The 11,007-nt window shown below is 39.0% G+C and overlaps 1 protein-coding gene across 1 annotated transcript; it reads left to right on the forward strand.

The window, feature by feature from the left end:
* Window positions 1-5,117: 5,117 nt before the first annotated feature.
* On the forward strand, window positions 5,118-10,652 carry pcyox1 (prenylcysteine oxidase 1). The gene is made up of 7 exons (XM_087791231.1): window positions 5,118-5,269; window positions 5,405-5,522; window positions 6,361-6,567; window positions 6,634-6,808; window positions 6,874-7,085; window positions 7,150-7,302; window positions 8,917-10,652. Exons 2-7 carry the CDS (start codon window positions 5,432-5,434, stop codon window positions 9,585-9,587), a joined length of 1,509 nt encoding a protein of 502 aa, XP_087647357.1. The 5' UTR covers window positions 5,118-5,269; window positions 5,405-5,431; the 3' UTR covers window positions 9,588-10,652.
* Window positions 10,653-11,007: the final 355 nt, after the last annotated feature.

The raw sequence follows: 11,007 nt of genomic DNA on the forward strand, positions 1-11,007 counted from the left end.
TAAACATTCAAAATAGTCATGTCATTTGTAAGTACTTTTCTCAAACACCTTAAAATCCAAGTTCTTAAAATAAGAACAAGAACATAAAGAGAAAGAACAAGATGACACAATCTAAGTCTAAAGATAAAGACAAAGAACATACAAAGAAAAATAACAAAGACAAAGGATATAAAGACTAACATAGAACAGAACATCCAGATACTCTCACTCCACTCCTGCCCCCGAATTCAGAATTGTACAATTGAATAGCCCGAGGAATGAATGAGTCCTTGAGTCTATTAGCGTTGCACCTGGGTAGGAGCATTCGTTCACTCATTCTGCTTCTCTGCTCACTGATGACAGTGCTGAGAGGTTAACTGTCATCATCCATGATGGACAGTAGTTTATAGTTTGTAATATAAGTTCATCATTTCATTGAGTGTAAAACACTCGTCAACCCTCGGCGTAAAACACTCGTCAACCCTCGGCGTAAAACACTCGTCAACCCTCGGCGTAAAACACTCGTCAACCCTCGGCGTAAAACACTCGTCAACCCTCGGCGTAAAACACTCGTCAACCCTCGGCGTAAAACACTCGTCAACCCTCGGCGTAAAACACTCGTCAACCCTCGGCGTAAAACACTCGTCAACCCTCGGCGTAAAACACTCGTCAACCCTCGGCGTAAAACACTCGTCAACCCTCGGCGTAAAACACTCGTCAACCCTCGGCGTAAAACACTCGTCAACCCTCGGCGTAAAACACTCGTCAACCCTCGGCGTAAAACACTCGTCAACCCTCGGCGTAAAACACTCGTCAACCCTCGGCGTGAAACACTTTTTTTGTACCATTTGAAAAGAAACCTTGATGTATAAAAACATTAAACCCTTGTGTTGAATTCAAACCTTGGTTGACAATGCCAACGTAACAAGTTTAAAACCATGTTAATGTTCACGCTCGTCAGGTTCTCCTGGTCACATGACCTAGAGCTTTCCCTCAGTCAGTTGTCAAAGTAAACTACTCACCATCATTCACTGGAAAATACATGTTAGCAATAGCACCTGTTGATGGACCGTTAGCATCAGAATAGTAAACCATTAGTTACATTTGGAATGAGAAAGAACTTTAGCATGGAAATTGATTCTCACCTTAGCATTGATCTGCGACAGAGAAAGTCAAAGTTAGCATTGAGACCTTTATAAAAAAAAAGTACATGTTAGCCAAGATATATAAACAAAATGATTTAAGCATTAGCTTCTTTTTTGTTAAAGGAAGCTACTGACCCATGCATCGTGTCAATCAGCAAAGGGCCAAGTTAAATTTGATTGACTTTTATTAGTAAATTAGGCTATCAATTAGCATTTCAATATTAGCAACTCATCCTTAGTACAGCAGTCACATGCAGTGAAAGTCTTACCTCCTGACTAAAAGTAAAGTTAGCAATCAGATCTGCAGGTAAATTATGCTAACTTTAGCATGTCAACATTAGCAACTCATTCCATCACTTCACCCAGGAAGGCCATGTTAGCATTAGCATCTGCTAGGAGAAAGTCAAATTGGCATCAGATCTGCAGGACAATCATGCTAACAATCACATACTTATTAGCCTTCGCAAGTAAATATATATAAATTGACAATAATCCATCATGTTCTTCCTTAGCATCTCAATGTATATACAATCAGGTCTAGCATTTCAACATAGGCCACTCATCCTTGGCACAGCAGTCACCATCACCTGCTAAGGAAATCAATGTTAGCATTAGCGCCCGCTGAAAAGAAAAAAAAAGGTTAGCATCATGAGCGTCAAGTTAAAGTTAGCAGGTATTGTAACTAGCTACTCATCCTTGGCAAGCAGTCACAGTCACCTGCTAAGGAAATCAATATTAGCATTTGCACCCACTGAAAAGGAAAAAATCTTTCAAGTTAGCATCATGATCGTTGAGTAAATGTTAGCAGGTAGTACAACTAACCTGCCATGAAAGTTTTAGCATTAGCATCTTCTGAATAAAAGTAATGTTAGCATCAGATCTGCAGCTCAAGCTTGCAAACATCTGTGATCATGTACAACGATAGACTTAGCATTTCAATATATAGATAATCAATTCATTATCAATTAACTTTGACATTTTAACATAAGCCACTCATCCTTAGCACAGCAGTCACCATCACCTGCTAAGGAAATAAATGTTAGCATTAGCATCCGCTGAGAAGAAAAAAAAAAAGTCAAGTTGGCATCAGATCAATTATGCTAACATAAGCCTTAGTCTGTCAACATTAGCTACTCATCCTTGGCACAGCAGTCACCATCACCTGCTGAGGAATTTAATGTTAGCATTAGCACTCGCTGAAAAGAAAAAAAAGTTAGCATCATGATCTTCGAGTTAATGTTAGCAGGTATTATAACTAGCTGCTCATCCTTAGCACAGCAGTCGCCATCACCTGCTAAGGAAATCAATGTTAGCATTAGCACCCGCTAAAAAGGAAAAAAAAAAATCTGTCAAGTTAGCATCATGATTTTTGAGTTAATTTTAGTGGGTAGTACAACTGCTCCTCTTTGGCACAGCAGTCACCGTCGCCTGCTAAGGAAATCAATGTTAGCATTAGCACCCGCTGAAAAGAAAAAGAAAAAGTTAGCATGATCTTCGAGTTAATGTTAGCAGGTATTGTAACTAGCTGCTCCTCCTTGGCACAGCAGTCACCATCACCTGCTAAAAGGAAATCAATTTTAGCATTAGCATCCGCTGAAAAGAAAAAAAAAAGTTAGCATGATCATCGAGTTAATGTTAGCAGGTATTGTAACTAGCTACTCATCCTTGGCACAGCAGTCACCATCACCTGCTAAGGAAATCAATGTTAGCATTAGCATCCGCTGAAAAGGGTTAAAAAAAGTTATCATGAGCGTTGAGTTAATGTTAGCAGGTATTGTAACTAGCTGCTCCTCCTTGGCAAGCAATCACCATCACCTGCTAAGGAAATCAATGTTAGCATTAGCACCCGCTAAAAAGGAAAAAAAATAAATGTCAAGTTAGCATCATGATTTTTGAGTTAATTTTAGTGGGTAGTACAACTGCTCCTCTTTGGCACAGCAGTCACCGTCGCCTGCTAAGGAAATCAATGTTAGCATCAGCACCCGCTGAAAAGAAAAAAAAAAAGTTAGCATGATCTTCAAGTTAATGTTAGCAGGTATTGTAACTAGCTGCTCATCCTTGGCAAGCAGTCACCATCACCTGCTAAGGAAATCAATGTTAGCATTAGCACCCACTGAAAAGAAAAAAAGTTGGCATGATCTTCGAGTTAATGTTAGCTGGTATTGTAACTAGCTGCTCCTCCTTGGCAAGCAGTCACCATCACCTGCTAAGGAAATCAATGTTAACACCCGCTGAAAAGAAAAAAAATCTGTCAAGTTAGCATCATGATCTTTGAGTAAATGTTAACGGGTAGCATAACTAACTGCTCCTCCTTGGCACAGTAGTCAGCTAACCTGCAGTGAAAGTCTTAGCATTAGCATCAGATCTGCAGCTCAAGCTTGCCAACATCTGTGATCATGTGCAACGATAGACTTAGCATGTCAATATATAGATAATCAATTAATTATCAATTAGCTTTGGCACGCAACATAAGCCACTCACACATTCAGGATTATGTACATTAGCATGTCTATCTATATCTATACACACAATAAATCCCTCGCCAATTAGCACGTGAACATTAGCTATTCATACATTACATTTCTTACAGAGTTTTACATCATACAACACCAGTACAGGCATTAGTGATTACAAGGATTACATTCATGTCATGCGTCACACTTTAACTTCAACGTTGCATCTTCATCGTAGTCTTCTTAGAACCTGCTCCATCTTTAAGTCCAGCAGCTGCACCATCTTCCACCTGAGGAAAAGAATATTGAAACATTTGTGCAACTTGATGGAAAACATTCTTTTTAAATGCACTTCTGTGACAAGAATGTTTTAGCTCAATTCAAATGGAAGTTTAATTCAATTACTTTAATGACAGTTTTGCAGATGTAGCTTAAATGTTAAAATTAAAACAAACATGTGTAAGACAAACCTGGTGTTCGTAGATCCAGCGGGCCTTCAAGTCTTCCTCCTCAAATTGGAAATTCCAGTCGGAAACTAAGACTCGTCCAAAATGACGTAAATGTTTTATTTTTTTATTTTAATAAAAGCCGTTTAATAACCATTTTGCCCGTTTAATAACTTTTAGTGTGTGTAGTGTATGTGCCTGTCACTGCCCTGCACCGCGATAGAAAAAGAAAAAGTACTCACGGTTAGACGCTTCAGAGATATTGACGACAGGATCAGATACTACTCACAGTAGTACTTTACTCACCCACTGCAAACATCTCGAGCTCTTCAGGTTCACTCCGTCATCTGAGAATCACAAAAGGCAAACGTCCCAAGAATTGAATAATTTGCATTGAAAATACATTTAGAAATGCATGCATTAGGGCTAGGCCTTAAAAATAAACTCAGTTGAGCTTAATACAATTAAATGGAATTTAATCATATTTTTCACACCTAATCAGATAATTTGTGAAAACTATTATTAGTTTTACAAATGAAATAAAGCTTCTTTTTTTTGTCATTCACATTTAACTAAGTCAAAGTTTGAACCTCAGAGACGGACTCACCTGTTAGCACGACTGTCCATGAGCACCGGAACTCACCTGCAGCTTTATATGCGCGCGACAGGTGTTTCTAATCAAGTGCATCACACAGGTATAGGGAAATCTTAGTGGGAGGAGTCCACGTGACTGACGTTTTTAATTCCTAAATGAGTCTAGTCATATTATTTTGGCAAATCTGACCTCAGATATTTGACAGATACTTTATGAAAACTATTCGTATTAGGAAACAGGTTGCTGTTTTTTTGTAATTTCGTGACTTTTTCAAGAACAGAAATAAAAAAAAATAACACGAATGTTGATAAAACTTGATGTTTTTTAGATAAATGTTGCACTTAATGTTTTTATGATAAACCCTAAACCGACTCTGACAACAAAAAAACGTAGTACTGTATAATAGTGTCAGTGACAGTAGATAGAAATACAAGAAATACGACTTTTATTTTGAAGTTTAAGCGACTTCGAAGCGGAAGTAGGTCACAGTGTCTACTGTCGTACTCGGACGAGCTTCAACTGTCAAACGATTTTTCGGAAGTTTTCTTCAATTAAGTGTCATCGACAAAGTTTGTGTTCTAGTTAAAACTGAGTTAACAGTGTGGTTTAAAGTTGATCGTCGACGAGGAACTAACAGACCAACGCGCTAAAGTGAGTTAAAACAACTGTTGAATCCACAAGTTCTTCACTGCTCGAGTTGATGGTTCCATTCTCTTGCGTTAATCTTTTTTAAACTGTTTACCAAGTTGTTTTTTTTGTTTTTTTTACTATAACGCGGGGTTGAAGGTGTTGAACGAGTTCCGAAGTCCAACAATGGGTGTGGAAGTGTTGAGGGTTGTTCTGATACTGGGACTCTGGACCACAAGTTTGGAATCCGAGCAGCGAGAACAGCCTAAAAAAATAGGTAAGATATAATATAGTATATTCTATAATATTCTTTATTAAGAGAGAAGGTTTCATCTGCTTGTACATGAGGAGTGAGAGGAACTGACTGACCTGGGACAGCATCATGTGGAGGTTCAACCATCAGCAACTTTTTAACTTAAAGAGTGTTTATTAAATACATGTGACATAACAAAAGTAACTTCTGATGATGACATGATAATAGATCATTCATGGCTGAGGTTTTTACAAAAGAAAAGTATTTCAAGTTAGTTAAACACAGAGACACGTATATTATTCCCATCAAAAATATTCATTCATTCATTCATTGACTTTACCATTGAATCCCTCATGAGGGGTGGCGAGGGATCCTGTCCCAGATTCTACGGGCGAGAGGTGGGGGAAACCCTGGACAGAAAGCCAGTCCGTCACAGGGAACACAAAGACTTATTGAATTAATTAAAGATTTCAAATGTCTGATTTTTTTTTTTTTGTGAAATATTGTTGTTTTACTATTGAATTTAATTGTTTTTTTCAAAATAATTGTATTTAATAAGTTATATATTGAAAGGTTGACTTTGTTTTTAGTCAATTATTGAATTATATAGTTGGTAAACTAATCTTTAAAAAGAACTTTAATTCATTTATAATTGTTTAATTTTACACATTAACACATATTTTAACTCCCATAATTGAAAAATAAATGTGTGTTTCATTAATGATTGGCTGAAAGTGCGACCCAGTAATTGTTGTGTTTTGTTATATTCTGGTGATATACAAACATTTTTATAGAAGGCTACAAACATAAAAAAAATACTATTGAACTTCTTAAAACTTCAAGTCTGAACTTGTGTCTCCAGCGGTTGTTGGCGCCGGTATCGGCGGCTCGGCGGCAGCTTTCTACCTCCGAGAGGAGTTCGGACCCGGGGTGAAGATCGATGTGTTCGAGCCGGAGACGGTGGGCGGACGAGTGGCCTCGGTGAAGATCGGGGATCACGAGTACGAGACCGGAGGCGCCGGCATTCACCCTCTGAACCTGCACATGAAGCACTTTGTGGAGAAGTTAGGTAGAGTCTTCAGCCGCTCGTGGACGAGTCAGCAGATGTAAAAAAAGGGAAGTTTGTGTCTCTCAGGAATTTCCATGCGCAGAGACGTCCCGTCCAAAATGGCCATCTTTGACGGGAGCGAGCTGACGTTCGAGGAGAGCGACTGGTTCATCATCAACTTCCTGAGAAGGTTGTGGAGATACGGCTTCACTTTCCTCCGGATGCAGATGTGGGTGGAGAGTGTCCTGGACAAGTTCATGAGGTAACAAATCTGGTGCAGCTCTCAGACGTCCTGTCTTCTGAGAAAGACTTCCTGTGTGTGACCAGGATCTACCAGTACCAGCAGTACGGCTACTCCTTCTCCACCGTGGATCGCCTGGTCCACGCCATGGGCGGCGACGGCTTCCTCACGCTGATGAACCAGACCCTGGAGGAGAGGATGATCGCCGAGGGATTCTCTCAAGTCTTCCTCAACGACGTCGTGGTTCCCATCTGTCGCCTGACCTATGGCCAAAGCGTGCGGGTCCACGGCTTAGTGGGTACGTGAGGTGATGTCTTGAGAGGACGTCCATCGTCCTCACAGCTCCATGTTTCTCTGGTCAGGTGCCGTGTCTCTGGCGGGGGAAGAGTCGGGCGTGTGGGCCGTGGACGGAGGCAACAAGAAGGTTTGTTCTGGACTTCTGTACCACAGCAAGAGTGACCTCATCACTGCCAGAGTGACCTCCGTTTCTGTCAAAGCCCGACCATCAAAGACAGGTATTTCTTTTCCAGATGTTAGCATGATAGCATGTCCTAAACCCTGATGATGCAAAGGTGTGAGTCAATGTTGATACACACATATATTGTCCTTATTTGTTTCACGATAATCAACGGCATTGTATTGATTTATTTGCCTTTCAAATAATTTTTATATCATATGTTTTTTTTAAGGTGTGTTTATAATATAAATAATTACATTTTTCTATTTACAATTAACGTGTTAATGTTCAAAGCGTTACTGTTGCAATTAAACCTCCGGCCGCTAGATGGCAGCACTCATTACATCCTGTAAGGGACCCTAAGGGACAATTGAAATCTGCGAGATCTTGACGTTGACTGAGGACGAGAGGATACAGTCGGCTCCAGCATCTTTTTTAAAGTTGATGTTTGGACACTTTTTGGTTTGAAAACAAATGAGAGTATTACTGACTTTGTCAAGAGTCAATGTGGTCTGTAAATTCTGCAACACTAGAGTCAAGGACTCGGACAATACTCCAAATATATTCTCGGTCATACAGTACCACAATATATCGTATCGTTGCCACTGTATCCTGATACATATTGTATTGCCAGACCCAAAATTAGCACTAACTTCTGAATTTCCAAAGAAAAATTATCTTTTTTATTTTTATTCTTTCATATCAAAAAATGTAAGTTGTAAGAATGTAAGAATAATTTAAGATTTTCAAGGTGTCGGATTATAATCAGTGTCTATCAATTGTTTATATCTGGTCATTCTGTCTGACTGACTCATTATGAAAGAGAAATATCTCATGAAAGTCATTTTGAACACAAAAACAAAATCACATTATATTTGAAGAAGGACCCGCGGAAAAATGGGACTTTAACACTTCAAGGACATACGGTAACTGTATAGTACTATAACTTTATAGTACTTATTATGAAGAACTGTATCCACATACCTACTTGTTTTATTCTGCATTGTGCGTTTTAAATTTTTACTTAAAAAAACAAAACACAGAAGTGTATTTCTGTTCTTGATGACAGCATGTAAGGAACTGACTCTTATAGCAAAGGTAGGATTAGGTATTAGAATTTAGTCCTAATGATGTACATCTATGTCAACATTATACTAAAACAAATATTGAACAACTTCTTTATATCGACAGCATTTATTTAACGACATTTATTTGACCTTAAACTAGTAATACGAGGTGTAATCCGATTCAAAACCCTCTCAGTAGCCGATACAGCTCACATGATGCTTTGCCGCCCAGCCATCCAATCAAAGCTGTCGATCACTTTTGACATAGCAACATAGAAGTATGATTTTAAAAAAAAAAGTATAGTGACGACCAATCAGCTGTCGATAAGTAGAGCAGTTTGTAGAAATGCATTATGGGAGTTCACTGTTTTGATGGCAGCATGTGTAACAGAGAGAACAATGATGAGCAACTTTGCTGATCCTGACTTAAGTTAGAAAATAATTGAATACTCAGAACCAAGTGCAACAAAGGTGATCCGGGACATAGTGAGGGACTAGTGTACTTCTACGTCAACATAGTACCAACATGACTCTTCTAGAGAAGGAAAATGTCATCGTAGACTGAACCTCTTTCTTCAAGAAATGTGTCTTTCAATTTTGTCCAGGCGCAACAACCAGCTACTATGAGGTCAACTACGTCGGAGACTCTGGTTCCGCTCATTCCCTGTACGACATCGTCGTCATAGCGACGCCGCTACACCAAGGAAAGTCGGACATCGCCTTCGCGGGCTTCTCCCCTCCGCTCCCCTCCCACTACCCTGGACGGTACCACACCACGGTGTCCACGCTGGTCCACGGCGTCCTGAACACGTCCTTCCTCGGCGTGACGGCGCCGCCTTCAGAGTTCACCGTTTCTCAGGTTCTGACCACGGCGTCGAAGGAGGACGTCCTGAACGGTCTGCTCTCTCTGGACCCCGTCCACGTCACCCCCCGCTACACCCGCCCCCCCGCCAGCCAAAGCAAGGTCTGGCAGGTCTTGTCCCAGAAGCCGCCGAGCCAGGACCAGCTGCGACGGATGTTCCGCTCCTGGGACTCGGTGTCGGAGACCAAGTGGCTGGCGTACCCGGCTTACCGGCCGCCGCACCGCAGGACTCCCCCCTTCATCCTGCACGAGCGGCTGTACTACCTCAACGCGCTGGAGTGGGCCGCCAGCACCATGGAGATGAGCGCCATCGCAGCCAGGAACGCAGCCCTGCTGGCGCATCACAGGTGGCACCAGCAGGTGGGCAAGATCGACCAGGAGGACCTTCACACCCGGCTCAGGGGGGAACTCTGAGAAGGGCCAGGCGTGGGACTTACGAGACCTTCTTGTAGGATTTAAAAAGACTGGCACTGATAGTTAAACATTGAATACACAACACTGACCAACACACAACTGCTGAAGTCTCAGGGATGAAGGTCTGACCACCGGGTCCAGTTCTTCCTGGTGTTCAGTTTTTTGATCGGAGGCCTTCATTGACATGAACTCACATTTCCTCCCCTCAGCCTGAACATTAGCCAAACTTCCAATCCTGTTAGAAATCAACAATGTAACCACTGCAGGTACTGACCACTGCAAAATACCATACGTCTACTCTTTTGACTGATGGAGGCTTGAAGTATATCAGTGCCATCAGAATATTGAATGATTGGATTATGAATGTTGAAACTTAGATTTAATGAATTAATTTTTTTTTTCAGAATAATTGAATTAAATTATGTCCATGTTACATTAAGGTGATTTTGTTTTTGTTTGATTTATTTTAAACATTTAAAAAAAATGTCTACACAGATTTTAATATTATAAAGTTAATAATTCTAAATTTAATTTTTCTTTTCATTTTCATTTATTTTTAAATTTATTATAAAATGTTGCTATGTTGCTACCATGATTGGCTGTATAATATAATAATAATATAATATAAAAGCTATAAAAAATATATATATATAATATTGAATTTAGAAATTTTAATTTTGAATTATCCAAATCCATTTGTAAAAACAATCTTTATTCATTTTGAAAATTTATGTCAACTATTCTTAAAAGATCAATATTTAAATATCTAATTAATCTAAATCAATCAATGCTTAAAGAAAATAAATGTCAACATATGAAATTCAACCATTCAATATTCTGATGGCACTGATATATTTTTAAACTTTTTTTCATCAAGCACTGTTTCCATGTCGTTGTCGTGCAAGTTTACTGTATGTCTCTTTTTTTTAAATTTTGTTAAGTTAATAAAATCCCTGATTTTATGAAATATGTTTCGAAATTGTGGGTCATCTTTGTAAGCATTTCTTTCTTTTTTAACTTGACTACCTTCCTAATATTTTTAGAAATGATTTGACTTTTGATGAAATGTGCACTTGAATAAATAAAATAAAAACACGAAATATCTTGTTATCTGTTATCTGAATTGACTCGAATAGATATGCAAATGGTAACCGTCACGATAAAGTGATTTCTATGACAAAAAATGCTTGTGCATCCATTATTTTTAAATCAGAATTGGATATCAGGTGTTAAAATTCAAACAAACTATGTATAATACTTGAATTTTAAACAGATAGTTGCCAATTAACAACTAATAATAATAAAATAATAAATTGGAAGTTTTAACAATATACATTTGACATTAAAAAGTATATTTTAAGATTTGATTTTTGTCCTTCTTGTTGATTCATCAATTAGTAATTTCTTTTTAGTCCTTTAT

The sequence above is a fragment of the Callionymus lyra genome, chromosome 5, assembly GCF_982586985.1.
Source record: "Callionymus lyra chromosome 5, fCalLyr1.hap1.1, whole genome shotgun sequence".
NCBI classification, from domain to species: domain Eukaryota; kingdom Metazoa; phylum Chordata; class Actinopteri; order Syngnathiformes; family Callionymidae; genus Callionymus; species Callionymus lyra.

Bases quoted from the DNA above. Each gene is read 5' to 3' on its own strand.
- pcyox1 (XM_087791231.1), top strand. From the start codon at position 5,432: ATGGGTGTGGAAGTGTTGAGGGTTGTTCTGATACTGGGACTCTGGACC. The intron at 7,086-7,149 runs GTACGTGAGGTG...TTCTCTGGTCAG, and splicing joins GCGGGTCCACGGCTTAGTGG to GTGCCGTGTCTCTGGCGGGG. The intron at 7,303-8,916 runs GTATTTCTTTTC...AATTTTGTCCAG, and splicing joins AGCCCGACCATCAAAGACAG to GCGCAACAACCAGCTACTAT.